Source organism: Mytilus californianus, unplaced genomic scaffold, assembly GCF_021869535.1.
Source record: "Mytilus californianus isolate M0D057914Y unplaced genomic scaffold, xbMytCali1.0.p SCAF_6, whole genome shotgun sequence".
Taxonomy (NCBI): Eukaryota; Metazoa; Mollusca; class Bivalvia; order Mytilida; family Mytilidae; genus Mytilus; species Mytilus californianus.
The window spans coordinates 83237682-83257604 of record NW_026262712.1 but is presented as its reverse complement, the minus strand read 5'-3'; the positions used below and the strand labels follow the sequence as shown (position 1 = coordinate 83257604).

General features: G+C 31.7%; 1 protein-coding gene across 1 annotated transcript; it reads right to left on the bottom strand.

Annotated features, from left to right (window-relative positions):
* Nucleotides 1–609: 609 nt before the first annotated feature.
* Nucleotides 610–16343, bottom strand: LOC127705197 (FMRF-amide neuropeptides-like). Its single transcript, XM_052209516.1, has 2 exons — nt 16229–16343; nt 610–2986 (listed from the first exon to the last, which is right to left on the bottom strand). Exon 2 carries the CDS (start codon nt 2966–2968, stop codon nt 1904–1906), a length of 1065 nt encoding a protein of 354 aa, XP_052065476.1. The 5' UTR covers nt 2969–2986; nt 16229–16343; the 3' UTR covers nt 610–1903.
* Between the last annotated feature and the right edge of the window lie 3580 nt (nt 16344–19923).

Below are 19923 nucleotides of genomic sequence, written 5' to 3'. Positions count from 1 at the left end.
TTTGCAATTGATTTACACAGTTGTTCTTAGGTTGTGCTGTTACACCACTGTCCTAGTTTAGGGGAAGGGTTGAGCGCTCACAAACACGTTTAACCCCGCCACATTCGTTATGTGCCTATTCCAAGTCGGGAGCTTGTAATTCAGTGGTTGTTCATGTCTGTCTTATTTGTTTTTAGTAAATTGTATTGTTATAAATAAGGACCGTTAGTTTTATCGTTTCATTTGTTTGACATTTTTCATGTCAGGACGTTTTATCGCTGACTATACGGTATTGATTTTTCTCATTGTTGAAGGCCGTACGGTGAGCTATACTTGCTTGTATCCACTTCATCTAAACTCTAGTGGATAGTTGTCTCATTGGCAATCATACCACTTCTCCCTTTCTATATAGATAGAATCTACATTTTTTATTAAATCTTTTCTCAGAGTTAATCTGAAGTGTTGTCTTCCTAAGAGTAATACAGGAACTCGGGACTGTTTAAACATCCTGGGTACCCAATAAATAGAGTAGGAATCACTTGTATGGGTTAATATGTATATTAATATACAAAAGTTAATTTACGAATTAGAATAGGGAGTGAAATGGACTGAAAATATTATAACAATAAATAAATCATAAAATTATTTTATTGCTCTTCAACATATAACAAAACTTATTAAAGCACTGTACATAATATAAGTATGCTCTATTTGCATAAATTTAGAAGTTAGGTATATGTTTCTAATCACCTGCTTTTTATGATACACTTATGTTGCCAAGATATAAAAAAAAATATCAGTTTCATTTCTTGTCCTTTTCAATGAATTTTCTAGCCTGAAGACAGATTACAAGGACGAAGGTAAAGATACTTGCAGAAGAAAATCTATTCATTTTTTATTTTGATGAACATAGCGCTTGGAATCGTTATTTTAAGAAGCTAGAAAAACAAAACAGAGAGTTTACAATAAAAACAATGTCCACATCGAATCGATGACTACTACCATCGTTTGTTATATGTTTGACCCCACTAGTTAATTAGAAATCAGAAGAAGTTTTATTTTCATCATACAATCCATCATTAAAATAACCATCAACTTCTGTTTGTTCAAACAAATATCTCCTAAATCAAACTTAATAATGCTGAAGTCGTTAATTAGGCATTCATTACTTCCACAGTTCACTAGGCTATAATTATGGTACTTTAAACATTCAACATTCAACATACAAATGTTAACTGAAAGTAAGAATCATATCAAAACTAATAGGGTTTGAAAAATACATATAATAAACACACAAGGTAAAAAGGTTAAAAGTGGGAACTGAAGGATTTATACGGAGGTAGGATCATTTGCCCCTATATTTTTTTTTCAGAAGCAGGGTCATTTTCAAAACTGTACAGTTATTACAGCCTTGCATTTCATCATGGAGATCCTTACATCATTATGTAATTTTTCTGATAATTTAATCAAATATTGCACATGTAAATTGCTCTTCAATACAATTTTTATCGCTAAATGAAAATTTAATTTAACAGAAATATGTTAAAAAAAAATTTTAAATTCTATATGTCTTTTTAAAATGTTCAAATACCCCAAGATTTCATCACTTTTCGTATACCCGCTGCGTTAAGCAAATATAGCAGAAATTGGTCCTGCATCTTTTCACCTTCTAGAACCCCAATAGGTATTCATATCGTGTTAATATATTGGGGGAATAGTTTTGTGCTTATACTTTTAATGCCAAAACTAAACATTAAAATGATGAATCGTGACCGCCCAACATAATGCATCAACATTATTGTCGAATATAAAGAGATAATTTGCAGTAATGTATATATACCCCAAGTAAACAGTAACAATTTTTTTTTCTAAATCTATAAGACTTCCATTATGATTGTCATCGTGATACAGATGAGATAGTATTTCACACATCTTGTTTTTGTAGCAAAAACATTAAACCATCATCATGCATGTCACTGTCAACTGGTAAATCTGCCCTTTTTCCAATCCTGATGAAAGACGAATGTCCTCTGCGTCCCTCTCTAACGTATTTTCGCAGTAAAAGAGAATTCATTAATCTGTTTCTGCCAATGCGCATGAATGAAGAAGACGGAATCTTGCCAATTCTAATAAACCCTCGTTTTGACGGTTGATCTAACTCAGGACTCCTCTTTCGTCTTTTCAGTCTTTGATCTTCTTCTGGTCCTTGCAAACTGTTAACATCTTTAATCAATTTATATGATTCGTCGGTTTCATCGTTTGGTGCTGCATCGTCGGCATTATCTATTTTTACATATTCAGACCCTAACTTGTCCGACTGTTTTCCTATTCTTACAAATGAGCTGTACCTTTTTTGTGGATCTGTGTTGGCCTTTCCAATTCGAACAAATGAAGAGGCTGGTCGCTTTTCAACAAGTTCGTAAGCAGGTAATACATCACTGTCCAGTTCGTCGTAACTTTTCCCTATTCTTACAAATGAGCTTGTTCTACTTCGTTTTGCCAGTGCATTTGTTAAATCTTTTCCAATTCGTACGAAAGAACTGTATCTTTTATTTTCTTCTGGGTAGTTTTTTCCTATTCGTACAAACGAACTTAACCTTTTACTGAGATCGTCATTTGGAATCATTGATTTCCCTATTCTTACGAAAGATCTCATTCGCTTTTCATCATATGGCCACGAACTATGTAGTTCATCCTCGAGTTGGGACTTACCAATTCTAACAAACGAACTTAAACGTTTGTCTTCGGGATGTAATTTCCCTATTCTAACGAAAGAACTTAGTCGTTTTTCTTCGGGATTAGATTTACCAATTCTCATAAATGAACTGAGGCGTTTTTCTGCAGTGACATCTTCGTCTTCACCGTTATTGCTACCTCCTACAACAAATTTACTAAAGCGTTTTTCTCGATTCGGTTGTTCTTTGTTTTGGTCACATATTATGCAGATGAAGTGGCAAAATATTACAGTCAAGGAAAGTTTATTTTGCATTGTCTGTGGTTCTTTTATCTGCAAACGAAAAAAAGAATCAGTCAGTAATTCACAAAGCAGATTTTTACCAAATGTTACTTTTTGAAAACTCTCTTTTTAATGTTATCAGTTGTTGTTACTTGTTTAATTCATTTATACGGCAAATACAAAGGTAACATACCGACATGAGATGAAATATTACAAGTCCGAACACAATCAGACAGGAATGAGAACAATCTAAATACTGGGTGTAGCGACAGGCTTTGCATACATTACCCGCCATCCAGTAGGAAGACTCAAAGTCAGAAACATTTTTAATGATTTACTTTTATAAATTTTGACTTGGATAGAGAGTTGTCTCATTGGCACTCATACCACATCTTCTTATGTCTATTAAATCAGATGGACAATAGTTGATATATAGGCCATAATGACAATGATACATTATAACAATAAAAAATTAGTGATACTAGTAGTAATCGTAGAATTTGTAAAATGGTTATTGTTTCATTACCATGCTTGAGAAGCTTTTCATTTTATATGATATTGTACTATATGCAGTGATAGAATCTAAAAATATTAGTCTAATATTTTAAAAGCAAAAATTTGAAGTTCTTTGCTGATGATCTGCAAAAAACTACTCTTTCTGAGTAACGGTAGTTTGTGTAAAGCCTTTTTCGTGTCTACACAATGACAAAACAATAGAAGGCAAGGCAATTTGAAATCACTTATGACTGAATTCGATCAAGAAAGAGCTGAGAATAAATGAACCATACGCTGATTATCAAATTTTTAAAATCGGTCAGAAAGTCTAATCTTGTCAGAAAACGGACAAGGTGAAATCATATTTTTAACAATGAAATATGAAGATAATCATTGTTAGTTTATGATTGTCAGTAATTCAAAATGAATGAAAAATCCTTGTATGTTTCAAGTCTACACAATCTGCATGTCAAATGTAGACAATCTTCACACTATTCTCTTCTACAGAAGATCATAAATCAGACAAGCTTTTACTCTTTCAATATCATATGTTTTTATTGTGTTTAAGGTTTACTGTGCCATTGACGTATACTTTTTCTTTATACTTTACGTTTCTTTTAATCAACTTTAAGGTGGTACCAAACACCTTGACTAAAATTAATTTGGCTAGTTTAATTTTCATAAAATTTTGACAAAATATTAACTTTGACATTTTGACAAAAATATAAAAATTTCAAAAAATTTGAACTACACACTTTATCGAAAAAAATTCATTGGATATATAGCAGTTTGAAAACACTAAATTTGATCATTGAGAAGCTTAATATTTCCTTAACAATAGAACGTGATTAAAACGTTCAACTGATTTTTACAGAGTTATCTCCCTGTAGTGTTATGTACCACCTTAACTCTGAACTCAGGTACTTCAATATTCGCTTCTGATTCATACAGATAAGACATAAGCAATATAAGTATGTCACGGTAACCAAGAAATAACCAATACCGTTACTCAAGATTTGTTTTTCTTCTGTTCTTTACTCTTCTAAACACACTTTTTGATTTATTTCATTTCTGTGATTACCTATAGGTTTAAAAGAATAAAAAAAAAAACCAGATAGACAGAACCCAAAGGAAAAGGTTGCAATCTGATTTACAGTTATGATAAAATGACAACAACAACAGATTTATATCTTCTCATCAATGCGCCAATTAAGTAAAAAATTAATAATCTTCATGCTACGGAATAGTAGATCATGTGAAAAGGTTCAACCGACATTGTTTATTGACGTGTATGTATTCGTAAGATTTGACTACAATCTTTTCATATTTCCCTCCAAAGGGAAATTAATTAAGAACTGAAACATTCTAGTATAAAATTCATCTCCGGATGAGTGACTTGAACAAGGACATTTATTTCCTATTGTATCTTAAGCTTGATGATTTATAAGTATTTCACTGAAATGTTTTGTAATGATCAATTATTTTTTATTATATAAGTAACTTTAATGGAGTAAATGAGTGTCTGTTACTTTATAAAATGCATGGTACAAAAAGTTGACAAAAAGAAATTTACAGTATACAAAACTAGTTTGATTAGTCTTTTTTAGTTTGAATATTTTTTTGAATATTTCGGTATCATGAGACAGACTTTAAAAAAAAGAATTTGGATCAGAAAATAATTGGCAGAAGTAGTTTATTCGAAAATCATTTTGAATACACAAAAAAAAAACCAAAAAAAACCAGGGGGGCAGAGAAATGAGAGAGATGTACAGGGTAAGCCTTATCTGATATGCATGCATCAACCGCCATTCGAAAGCCAGACTCATATCAGTCAAAAATGACTGTCAAAAAATGTCACATTTATGAATAAGCAACAATCGGTAATTTAACAGATCAGGCGACTTTACTGGTATCTTAAAGTCTAACATCACGAAATCATGTCTGCCTTATATTTATTACTATATATCATTTCTTATCCATATGTCTATATAATCGCCGTTTTGCTCTTTGCTTAAAATACTTGGCTTAAAGTACACTTTGCATTTCCTGGCAATTCCATTTAGAAATTTCACGCAACAAATTCCCATGCAACATTTTTATCACAAATCTAAAGGATTTAAAAATTAAAGTCAAACAATGAATAGAAGTTAAAATATTTCCGGGATACATGTAAGGTGAAGAATCCGTATTGTTATATTTACAAATAATACAGCTACGAACAGACTTAATCAAAGGATTAAACATCTTACTGAGTAGAGAAGGAGGAAATCATATATCTACCATCTAACAAAAGGTTTGTAAACTGTTAGAGCGGAGTCTAAGATCATGGTATAGTCCAATACATCAGTGCTTTTGTTGAGTTATAAACATTGGTTTATCGATGTTGAGAAGTGTTATCTTCTTCATATAAATTGTGTTCATTTAAGTGATGAAATAAGAATATGATCTCACACTTGAGCAAATAATGCCGTTCAGGTGATTTGCGAACAATTCCGTGTAAACCGAAAAGTGTTATTTAAGTTTGCAAATATTCCGAAAAAAACGGAAATAGCTTAAAAAGGAAGAACTTTTGTTTACCGATGTTCAATCTCTAAAATACTTTTGAATAAACAAAGTATGAAAAAATCTGAAAAAAATCTAAGGGAATCGCTGGAACTCTAAAAGAGGGACGAAAGATACCAGAGGGACAGTCAAACTCATAGATCGAAAACAAACTGACAACGTCATGGCCAAAAATAAAAAGACAAACAGACAAATAATAGTACAGATGACACAACATAGAAAACTAAAGACTAAGCAACACGAACCCCACCAAAAACTGGGGGTGATCTCAGGTGCTCCGGAAGGGTAAGCAGATCCTGCTCCACATGTGGCACCCGTCGAGTTGCTTATGTTATTACATATCCGGTAAATAGTCTAATTCGGTAAGTCACATTCGTGAAAAGGGAAGGGTATTGTAGTTACGACATAAGGAACAAATCCGATATCATCTGTGAAACGGTTATTCCATAACGGTTAAATGTTCCAAGACTTGGTGCGTTATCATGGAAATCGTATCGTGCTGTGCATGCACCACCCGCCATGCCAAGGATGTATACATACTTAAGGAACTAACTATATGACCAAAATGAATATTAATATATCATATTCGCACATTGTAGGCAAATTTAAAATTTATTTGTACGAGCTTTAGAAACAGAAAGAGAGGCGAGCTCGCCGAGCCTTTCTCCTTTTATGTAACGATTACAAATAAATTTTATATTTTCCTACAATGTACCAATATTGTTTTTATCCTGCAATTTAACATTAACTCTTACAGTTGTTTGGCTTCCAAACTGTTGATGTTGTTTTTTAATAAAATCAGCATGACTTAGACGCCAATCGCGTAGAACCCAAAATGTAACTGTGACGTAAACAGTAAATTGAATGACACCGCTCGCTCGCAAAAGAAACAGGATATCTGGAGATAACATACAATACGGTTGTCGCCTCTAAATGCCTGAAAATTGTATTTCTTTAGTTAAAAAGTCGACTGCAGGAAAAAAGGATTAATAGAATAAAAGATGATAAACTAAGAAACGGTTTTTTGAAAATGTTGCCAATATTATATATCATAACAACAACATTTTAAGAAATAAATTATTATGTCTGTATATCAGAACTGAAGGCTGTTAAAAGATTAGTTACTACGATAGAAACAAGTATTAGAAATCTGAAAACAGCACAATAAGAATAGACGTAAATCTCTCTTTACAGTGGGAAATCTAGCGACAAAATAATACCTCCTCTATAAATATTGAAAACTAGATCTTCTCAATGTTTGTCCCATTTTAGGAAGGACGCTATCAACTATGGATTCACGGGAAAACGTTCTGGTAAATAGTAAAAATAGAAATAAGTTGAAATAAAAACAAAACTTCCATTCAATGTTATCATTCCCCTCCTTAAGTAGCAAACGACGAATACAGCAGGCTAAAGAAGCTTGAAATTTAAAATGTTGCTATGCGAATAAATTCCTTGAGTACCAACTTCAATTTATTTTTCTACTGGCTGTATACCTTTCTGGAACATGCTAATTATCCGAATATATATACAGCTAGATTAGAGAAAGTCAGGGAAAAAATTCCAATGGAATCGATTGATATGCAGCAAAGATTGGCACTTTTGAAATTAACTTACTAAGCAAATGCAAACGGACCTTATCTCGATGTAAACATTGAATGTGAATAGATCGAGAAAACCGCAAATACATGTACAAAAATCAAGACGAACTTTTCTTAAAATTGCATAAAAAATAGTATAAAGATACCTACTTTATAAAAATACTTATCTTTAATTTCTTAACCTGCACAAACAGACTTTTAAATTTTTATATTCACCAAAAGACAATATTTCTCTACAGAGTATACATGTGACAAGAGCAGACCGGTGTGCTCGAGAACTTAGGTGTGAAAAAATAAGTATACTTTGGAAACTTGTAACATGCTAAGGACTTTTTGGAACACTCCGAAAATTGGTGACCCGAAAGATCTTTAGATTTTGTATTCTTATGATTTTTTCCAATTTTTTTATCAATATGTAGCAAAGATTGGCAGTTTTTAAATCTCAGTTTCACAAGCTTCTAAAAAAATTATCTCGATAAATACTGAACATAAAACATCGTGTATTTGCATGTATATTTCTAATAACACAGTGTAACAATTAATTTATTTAAAATGAACAATTATTATTTGGAAATAACTTTTGATCGGTATCGTCACCGGCATTGTTTTATTATTGACATTCTCGACTCTATCATAAGAAGAGTGAATTTTCTTTTGTTTTCGTTCACTGGATACCCCACTGTTGCCTCATGGCAATGTATGGGGAAGTGAATTGTGAGAAAGCTCGTTAAAGAGCTACCTTTTGGATGAGGAAAAAGGTGACGGGCAAATTGAACCCCTGATCGAGTTGGATAATTTATTAAAAATCAAAGTTGAACAATCACAAAACAGACAACTCTAAAATCTATGCTTGATTATTAATATTATCCATATACCATAACAATCAACAATCAATAAATTCATGATGATAACTATAACCTGTAGCTGGAGATATATTGACGTTCATTGTGCTTCATCAAAAATAATCACTATAGTGGAATCCTGCGCCAGACTGCAAAATTATCAGTAATAAAAAAAACGGCATCCCTCAATTAATTTTGTGTATGCTCTTTAAACAGGACTGAGGTGGGCTATTCCTACACCAAAGTGTTCTTCAGCATAAGTTATTGACAAACTTGTCGCTTAGACTATAACATCTTTATCGATAGATTAATGGTTGCTTACGTCTCGTGGCAAACATTCTTGCTTATCAGTACGAGAAAACGGTTAAAATAAAATTTATTGGTATAATATAAAGACGTGTAAGTGAACCGGGATATGACTTTTGACTTACTGTGGTTTGATTGTTTGATTAATGTGTATGCCCATGGGTAAAGATGTCACGTTGTGAAAGCGGCGACATTGATTGCCCTGCAAGAGGTCAACAGCTGACCCGTAAGAAGAGGTATTACAAGTGCAAAGGGCATGAACTCTATCAATACAGGGGTAAGGAACCATAGATGAACTTTGGAAACATTCAAAGATTTGTTGATGTAAAGAGGGTATTGCTATCTCCCAACAAATGCACCAGATTTAACGTTTTCAGACTCGGCTAAATTGATACATCCGACATCCAATCAAAATCCTGTCTGCATGGGTCGTAAGACAGGCGATAGAAATTCGGATAAATACACTTTTCATACTCCTGATATTTAAAAACCTGGTAATTATTTAAACGTATACAAATATTTTACATTTTCATCTTATCCATCACAACACAGCGACAGTATAAAGGAAGAAAACATTCAGTCGTAAAACAACTGATAGAAAGATTGTAGAAAGCCGTATGGTAACATATAGACTCCAGTCAGCACTTCTGTGTTGACATAAATTATCATTGATATGGTCATAACTATAAATTAACTGTTGACAAAACTTTAATTTTTCGAAATACTAAGGATTTTCTACACAGGAATTAATTACCTTTTAGCTGTTTTTGACATTACCATTCGGAATTTTGGGTCCTCGATGCTATTCATCCTCGTACTTTATTTTGCCTTTTTAACTTTTTGATTCGAGTGTCACTTATGAGTCTTTTGTAGACGAAACGCGCGTCTGGCGTTCAAAATTTTAATCCTGGTACATATGATGAGTTTATCCTTAACCTTTGGTCTTCGGTAGATATTTGGCTCTTTTAAATAATGATACCATATCTCCTTATATTTTAAGCATTTTACCACAGTTTCAATGTTAATATGTTGCACATTATTACACAAGTAAAAGGTTTCCTGCCTGGAAGACGAACACTTACAATTAATGAAATATAACAGGCTGTTATGTCGAGCAATTTGTAACTTACAATATAATTATTCTAATGCAAAAAGTTTAAAAGAAAATGTTTTACAAAATAAATGATAAATGTAATTATAAGACGGAAAGCATCGCCTTGGGCGCAATAATGATACGATTTTGTGTAAGATGAAGCAAAAATTACCGAGTCGACGCCTTCATTCATTTTGAAAGCTTTTTCTTTATGCTCACTGAAGTGCCATATATTTTCGACAATGTAGTTCGATAAAATTTTACGTTTGATAAATTGGAAAATTGAACCAAATTGTAGACCGAAAATATACTTATGCAATACTTTTAATCAATCTAATATTATTCGTCACTTAATTTTCTTTGTTTTATGATTACCGTAGTGGTTTTTATTGAATATAATAATTTCTATGTAGTCTAGTATTTCTTAATTTTATTTTTAGTAGCCTTCAATTCAAATTATAAGAAAAATAAAATAAGCCATGATGCAAATCACCTTCAATCTTGTTCAGATGAAATTTGGATTTCTTTATATTAAATCAACAGCAGCATTAAATTGGTCAAGGTCATATCTCAAATAGTTATGCTTAGTGAAATGAGAGTAACCATTTTTTAAGAGTGGGTAAACATGAATTTCTAAGACATTGTTGGCGTTGCAAAGAACACATGTTTCTTTTTAGGAAAACTTGATCAATGCCAGTGGACAACATTTAAGACAATCTACATACAAGGCGAAAAATGGATCACGAAAATCAAACGAGACTTGAAAATAATAGCAAAAAGGTAACAGATATATAGACAATAACTGTTTAGTGTCTTTAAATATCAGCTGTATTTGTACGAGGCTAAGAAACAGGTGTAATGCGAGCTTCAGCGAGCTATTACTCCTGTTTCGAGCCGAGTACAAATACAGCTGATATTAAAAGACACTAAACAGTTATTGTCTTTATCCTGCAATTAAATTTGTACATTTTTCCCCATCCCAATCGTTGAATTTGTTTTTGAAAGAAATCGACATTTATTTTTGGCATTGCACTAGTCATGTCTTCTTTGACTGTCCATGACGTTAAAATACTAAATCCCTGGGGTGTGTTTTAGTTGATTTTAGTCTCTGATGCATGTTTTTTTATTATTAATTGTTTTGGCTTTTAACTAGCTGTCAGTAACTGCGAGTACTCTCAAATCGTCCTTTCTTGTTTATTTGACCTGTTGATACTAATTGTATTGCTTTCTTGTTATTTAATGTTATTCAGGGTTATATCTGGTCTATATACCAGCTTTTATAAGTGTTTGGTATTACTATAAATTTTCACTTCGTACTATGAACATCAAAATTATTTACTTTGTAAAAATATTTCCTTTCTCTATTGGAACTGTATACGTATACCTAACAACAAAATTATTTTCATTTACCTGTGTTTAAAGTTATTGCAAACGGCTGATATTTCTGTTCGAGCAGATTGTTTTTCTTTAATTGTTTAACATTTCATACCGATATAACATGTTACTTTTATTATTCTTCCCTTAGTTTATTTATTTTGTATTTACATTGTATCATAGGTCAAATTTATTTGTTCAGTGTATGTTCAATGGTGTTAATATGTCCTTTGATTGAGTTAAGCTATTTCAGTTGATATTTTATAGTGTGTCTTTCTATGTTGTTATGTTACACTATTGTTTCAGAAAAAGGGTGAAGGTTTGGTACCATGAAAACGTTTAAACCTGCTGCATTTGTTTGCACCTGTCCTAAGTCAGGAATCTGATGTTCAGTAGTTGTCGTTTGTTGATGTGGTTCATAAGTGTTTCTCGTTTCTCGTTTTTTATATAGATTAGACCGTTGGTTTTCCCGTTTGAATGGTTTTACACTAGTAATTTTGGGGGCCCTTTATAGCTTACTGTTCGGTGTGAGCCAAGGCTCCGTGTTGAAGACCGTACTGTGACCTATAATGGTTTACTTTTATAAATTTTGACTTGGATGGAGAGTTGTCTCATTGGCACTCATACCACATCTTCTTATATCTAATGACTTAAACGCGGACCGCAACGAGGACACCAAATTGAACTGTGACGTAAACAGTAATTTGACATAACCGTTCGCTCGCAAAAGAAGCAGGATACCAGGAGACTATATACGTCTAATATACGTATATCGCTTCGTGTTATCTGTACACCTGTATTGGTATAGTAGAAAGGTCGATTGCAAGATAAAATTAACTTCTTACTCTACCACCAATACCGAAAGGCATTCTGATCTCTATTGTTAATTTCTTTTATAGCTTTTCTTTTACAAATGCAAGATATCATATGGAAAAAAAAAATACAGTGCAAGAACTAGTTATCATTGATCATGTTAAAATTCTAATACATTCCAATGATTTATAAGCCATGATATGTTAAGAAAAATAATTTCGCACTTAATACAATGTAGAAATAAACTGAAACATCCCAGGAGAAGAAGGCATTTGGGAAAATTGAAAAAAAAGAAAAGAAGAAAGCAGCATCATGGAAGGACAAACAAAGGTTCATTATAAAATCTCATCAAAGATACCAGGCTTATAATTTTGTACGCCATACGCGTGTTTCGTCTACAAAAGACTCATTAGTGACGCTCGATTCAAAAAAGTTAAAAGACCAAATAAAGTACGAAGTTAGAGAGCATCGAGGACCAAAATTCCGAAAGGTTTCGCCATAAAGTACTTCTTTAGAAGGTAAAGAATGAGCATCACGAGCCCAACTCAGAGTTAGAAAAACACTGGCGCCCTGTAAGAATATGCAAATCATAAAGGTGATTTTATTGCTTTCAGCTTTTGACACCTCCAAATTGAGAACACAAAGGAACATACAAAAAGATAAATTAAGGTTGCTATCGCAATGACCAAATATATAAAAACATGTGTGAACAAACAATACAGACAAAGCAATACTTAAATCTGCTCAGCACGAACTCACGAACTCCATCTAAAACTCGGTGGTGAACTCAAGTGTTCGGGAGAGGCACTTTGTCCCTGTTTCGTTTGTAATGAGCGTGTTGTTCGTGGCAATTAAAATTAATGTGATCATTTGTATTCACTATAAAAGCGGACGAAATTGTGGCCGCAAAAAAAGAACATATACATGTTGGATATTCCTTAAAATTATTTTAAAGATTTGTTGTGGTATAAATGTCATATTTTGGTAATAATTTCGGCAAGTAGCACAAAAGAAAAAATAAGCAGACGAAAACAGAATATGAAAGATTTCACACAAGTAAGACGGACTATATTTATCAAATCTTTACAAGATGCTTTCGATAATGCTACATCTATTATTAAATTTATAGTACACAGGTGAATAGTAATATTAATGAATAATTGAGTAAAACCGGTAAATAAATCTAAAAAAAAGCTGTCATAAATTGCCAGAAAATCTTTAATTAATTGTTTAGTGTGGCATGATCTGCAAGTTATTATAAATCCACTCAAAACAAAAATGTTCAGTTGAATTTTTTACATGAAAAATATTTCAAAACGGCAGTACATATTTTGTCATAAATCAGGTCGTTATTTTTCTCATTGAATTGTTTTACATTTAGTCATGCAGGGGCCATTTATTGCTGATTATACGGTTTGAGTTTTCTTATTATAAATGGCTGTGTGATGACCTATAGTTGCTTACATCTATGTTATTTCGTCTCTGGTAGATATTTGTCTCATTGGCAACCATACCACATCTCCTTATATTTATATTGAATATGGTGTTCCATAAACAAATACTTCAACATCACATAATATCATATAGTCACAGACACTTGTCTCTGAAACAATTCATACATACCTTAATATAACATTTTTTTTCAAAGGAAAGTGTCTGTGCACATAATTCAAACAATTATGCAGACCACTGATATATGAAAAATTAAAAAAAAAATAAAATTTAGATAACCCGACTATTAACATTATATTTTAAAAATACGATGTCCTGCTTTTTTCTCTTCGTTTTGCAATTACAACCATGAAAACAAGACTACGATTAATATCCTTAAATTTTAGTATTCAAAGTAATTATAACATTCACCACTATATAAATTTCTTGTAGTCATCTAACATGAATGGCGTTTGTAGTGCTGTAGTATTTTCTCAATTGATTTGTCCTCCCTTCCGCTGAATATCAACAGCACAAAATTCAGTTGTCAATCAGCTATGAGAGGACAAACTGATTAAGTCCAAGGTTTAAAGCTAGGTCATGCCAATTTGGCTCTCGATTTTTTGCTAGCCAAAAGGTTGACTTTTTCAAATATAAAAAAACAAGAACAAAATTTAAAGGAGTTGATACGAATAATGAATCTTTTCTATTCTATTATAATGTCTGAAACTTGAATAATTAGTGATCCAAGAAGTACAAAGAAGATTTTACAAAGCTCTAAAGCCAAAGGAAAACGTGATATGGTAAATGTACAAACTGTCTTTTAAATAATCTAGTTCTAATTGATATATCTGGCATGTATCTGGAAATTAAATGACGATAACTTGAAAAAGATCGGAGCTGAAAGTCCTTGGACGCTTCGTTTTTTCCCCAATTAAACATAAAATTGAAGATAACAAAAACGAAAAATATACAATACAAACTAAGGTGTTATGTTTTCTTCCAAAAATGGCAGGTAACATTTTGTCCCAAGAAAACATAATGAAGGTTTTTTTTATAAGTACTAAGTTGGTATCAAAACGTATTGGTTTACACTTTTGAAGATATAACCTATATGAGCAAAATAGCTGCTGAGTAAACCAAGCAAAAAGCAACCCTTACAACGCAATAAAAGCTAAAGAGACATTTACAGGTGAAGAAAAGGAAATGAGGCCATATGTTACTAACGCATTAACCCATCGACACAAATAACCAAAAGACATCTAGTGGTCAACTTATGGTCTTTTCAATACCCTGCCTTCTATACCATTTACCAAGCTATAATTATAAACCATTTGTAAATAAACTGAACAGAGACTAACAACGATCTGCAACCATCTATCAAATTCATTACTCAATAAAAACAACGAACAATAAGTTAAGCAAGAAAAAAACTCACGACTTCCTGACTGTATCCATTCCTTTTCTTTTTTAGATTTTCATTTTTGGGGATGGAATAAAATCTTGCATCAAAGTTTACCATACTATGGTCTCTAAATAGACAGTTTTTTTATCACTCTACCGCGTTAATTGCCAAGCAATATCTAAGACCTTGAGATTTTCAAGTCGGTTTTTACTTCAAGCTACATAATGAAATATAATACCATTGACTTTTGTATTTGAAAAATGTTCAACTTGAAATACGCAAATCTAAGCTTTTGCTAAAATTATAATAAAAGAATTATTAAAATGATTTCAGATTTTCTCAACCGGTTAATTATTTTGGTCCATCCTGCAAAAAGACGCTGATACTTGCAGTATAAGTTCAATTTTCTCATACATTCGCTCTGAGAGACGTGCTTTGCACTCCAATAACAATCATTCAGAAATATTTAAATATTTAAGATATTTTCTAAATCTATTAATATTTTCTTCGTTTTTAAGAATTTATTTAAATTGGTGTGAATAAGTTCCAAAAAAGAAGTGATATCTGAGAGGCACTAATTAAATAGAAAAATGAAATTATCAGGCTCAGTTGAAAAGATGTTTGTTTAGGTATGCATGCAAACATGGTAAACTATTAATTCCTAAATGAAACTCCTCATTTCCAAGGGTTATTTCAATTAGTATGAATAGGCAATGGTTCTGAAAAGACACTGATATTTGTAGAATACTAATATCATATAGTAACGAAATCATCGGGTTCAATTAAAAAAGATTTTTGTGCATGCGTGCACAGAAGTTGGAAAATTGTTTTCTTGCATTAAAGATCTAAGAGTAATGCAACTGATGATTGTTCTGTCATAAAACTTTGAAAAATTAAATGAAATGTAAAAAAAAGCCACAATTCTGTTGATCCAATTACATCATCGGTGAAAGTATGAGGGTGTGGATAGGGTTTACAGAATAGAGAATAATGAGCAAAATGTGCAGAATGAAGGGTAAAATAAAGAAAAGAAAAAAATAGACCAAAAAGTAAAGAATAGAGAATAATGGGGTGCTAAAATATAAAGAATGGAGAATAACAGGCAAAATTCATAAAGAATAGAGAAAAATGGCCTAAAATTAAAGAATACAGAAATGAATAACCCTCATCCAGACCCTCAATTCTACCGCAGTATTTAAGTTTCTTGATGAATAGTTACGATCGGAACGATCTGACAACTGTAATAATGAAACATGTTAAAAAATATTAACCAATATTAACCAATATTAAAAGTAAAAACTGAAAAATTATGAATAAATCTAAGTAGTTAAAACTATTCAGAGGCATATGTAATGTCTTAAATAAACTTACCAATAATATAAGTGGTGTAACCTAACTCCCAAAACAGTGTCTTTCCAAATAAACTTCAACAGACACCTCATTTAAGTAATACCCAAGTGACGCAGTTTTCCATCGTATTTATTCAATGAATTAGCTGTATAAAGTAGACAGGAATTATTCTTTAACAAATCCCTAACAATTAAATAGCATATGATTCGTAACTAAGAGATGCCTTGTAAAACCAATAAAAGCAATGCGATTGGCCAATGAGCCCTTTGCCCACAGCTAATGGGGGTGTTCGTTTCAGCGTATTATAATTCAATTAACTCAAACAGACGCTGAAAGGCAGTAAATTACGATTTCTACTGAATTTGTTACTTTTGAGATTTTAGAATGAATGAATATGACTTGTGACGTGCAAATTAGAGAAGATTTTATTGGATAACTTTTTAGTCACAAAAGCTTAAATTCTTGTTCTATGGTTTTGTGAAAGATTTAAATAGTTAATTAGTAAAAGTGTCAACAAGTAGGAAATATATGCACATATATATAATTAGAAATTATGATATTAATAGTATCTTCATATTTAGGTATTACATTCTTTCTGAAATGGGAAAAGAATGTTTACGAGATGGATCAGATTTTTATCTTGGATGTATACGAGATACACTTGTAACATATCTATCATGATATACTAGTAAATAACCAATTGTTCTATGGAACAACATCTTTGTTGTTGTGTTCCATTTAAACAGTTGCTGGGCTAATGATTTTAGGTACCATAAACAATGATGTAAACGTTGATTTGAATAAGATACCAAAATAAAACCCGGATGTCATTCTTACTTACTTGTGTATCATTTTCTGTTTTCTGTATTCAATGCTTCAAACATGTTTTTCATAACCATGTGCGAATCCCTAAAAATGTAACAAAAGCGATGTTCCATTGTTTTTTTGGGGGGTTGGCAAGTATAACTCTAGTTATTTTTTGTCATGAATCAATACACTGCACTCTTTCTTTTCCATGATATAATCATTTATTACAAAGTCTTTTGGGACTATAGTTAGCAACTATAAAGATAGAAACTATCAATGCGTGTATATTTATAAATCAGCATTCATTTTCTGGAAAGAAAATCACGGTTATTCCATAGCTAAGAACTATTGTCTTCCACTTTAGAATTAATATCACCGGTCATCGACAAAAACTTTGTAAATTAATTGAATATTTTTACATTTCGCATTTAAAATCTAGGCTACCAACTTTTTTTTAGAAATCAGGTAGAAAAATAAACATTGCACGGCAAAGACTGACTCGGCAAAACGGTCCCTATGATAAAATGAGAGATTGCAAATAGATGCTCCGGAAGGATAAGCAGTTCCGAAAACTAGAAATAGGAAAATCAAATTGGCTTAAATCATATGCAGCATGAACATTACTTAAAGGATTGAACGATCAGCTACCGGATAATTTATTTATTAATATAGATATTAACTTAATTATTAAAATAGATAGTTTTGAACAAATACGGTTAATTTTTGCTTGATCGAGTGGGAAACGTAGCTTTATAACAATTTCACTGAAATAAAGATATTGGAGATGCTGAAATTAATTATAATTCACTATGCTGTGACTTCAAGACTTTCAGATAACGTAATTTATACAACACATGAATATTCAGTGGCGTTTTTGGTATTTTTCTTGTACATTGATAGCTTAAAAAAACAATTTCATATTGTTTATTGGTACAGAATTGACAAATTCTCTATGGTAAATAACTGATAATGTTAATCTGGCCATGTATCTGTGTCTACTAGTAAATTGATATAGAAATTTGCACGCTTATCTATTTATCTAACATAACATATTTTGATTTATATATAATCATAACAATTTGATGAGATAAATATGTTGTTCAAATTGATTTGTCTGGAAAATGATTTTTATTTACATTGATGTTGCATAATTCAACAGTATTTTTTCAAAAACGAAAACATTGGATAAAATTTATTTCATCAAAATTGGAAATGCGACCTACAGGTTATTGTAGAAGTAACAACGGCAACAAATAACATGAATCTAAAGTTACTTTATATGTGGCCATGATAAGGATATGAATCGCTTCTTAATCATGCGGGGGGACAATACCAAAGAGGCATGCAGGCCATTAAAAACCATAAGACAAAGAAAAAAACAGACAACACCATGACCAAACGAAAAACGGGGTACATTTTTCATGTCGGGGCCTTTTATAGCGGACTATACTGTAATGGTATTTCTCATTGTTGACCTATAATTGCTAATGTCCACGTTATTTGGTCTCTGGTGTGTAGTTGTCTCATTGTCAATCATACCGCTTCTTCTGGTTTTAACATTTAAGACAAACAGTCAACCATTTTTCGTTCCAAATATTTTAATTGTACTGTAACACGTTACTACTTAAATTTTGGTAGGAGAACGTTTTAATATTTCATGATTAGTGTTTCTTCTTTTTTTTAGCAGTCACTGTGTAAAATATCTGCCATTGGATTTAATTACAAGTGGGTGAAGCAGAACCCAATTCGATGCTAGTTTTGATGAAAAAAGATACTTGCTAATAAAACAATTGTATGATCTGATTATCATTTTCATGCCCTCTGCACTTTTTGTTAGACCGGTAAATTTATATCAACAGGCTATGGTTGAAATAGCAAAGACAATAATTAGCATACATTTAGCAAACATATGTATCGTTATTTGATATCAATGAAACAGAAAACTAACAACACAAATGACAAAAAAAACGTATGTGTTCGTTCTATATCCTTAATTGGAATTGTCTTTTTATTTAACATTTTAAAGAGTTATTATTTAGATTTTAGCAAGAACACAGTACACTATTAAGGTATTGTCAATTTTTCTTCTTTTTAATTTTTATCAATCGCAGAATATAATGACCGTAAAATGAATGCGGCAAAAAGGAGCACAATTTTTTAAAATGACAACTATGATAAAAATTATGCCAAGTAATAATAGAAAGTTATGCTCTGAATATCTGTTTCATACTCCTCCTTTTAAGTAGGACAAACAAAAGTGAAAAAAAGTCAAGAAAATTGTTAATTAAAAGACTTTCAAACTTTCAAGGTTTCTATCAAAAAAGTTCATAACTTAATTACAATGATTTATTAATTGGTTGTTATAGAAAGGTGAATCAAATTCATCTGTATGTACTTTCTTCGTACGAGAAACCTAATTCTTTTCACAATTAATGACGTTTATCTGAAATACGCTCTCGAGTATTTTTTTAATTTTGTAAAATTATAGAATCAATGATTGGGTATAACCCATTTGTACTTTCACAACCACGATTCGACATTGTAGTGTTTCAGAAGCCTTATTTTAGAAGAAAAAATTGTTCAGTCTGCGTTTTATTTTGTTAGCTTATCTGACCAAAGAGCCAGTATGAGTTATTGGCTAATCATTGCAGGAAGAATCGTCCATTGTATGTTCGTTATTGGTCCGTCTGTTACCTTTCGCATTTTTAACAACTTTATAACAACTAAGGAAAATTGTCAATAAACATTAACATGGATAATTTATAGCTTTATACACTCAACATTCAATGAATGTAAGTTTTATAATTATATAAAGCCGTTGGTGATGAAACCACACGTAAATAACATTGTTAAAATTCTACAATGTCAAGCCACGTGTCTAGACTTTGGGTAATTTACACCTTAACATA

Excerpts from the sequence above, each read along its gene's own strand:
- LOC127705197 (XM_052209516.1), bottom strand. The coding sequence starts at position 2,968 with ATGCAAAATAAACTTTCCTTGACTGTAATATTTTGCCACTTCATCTGC.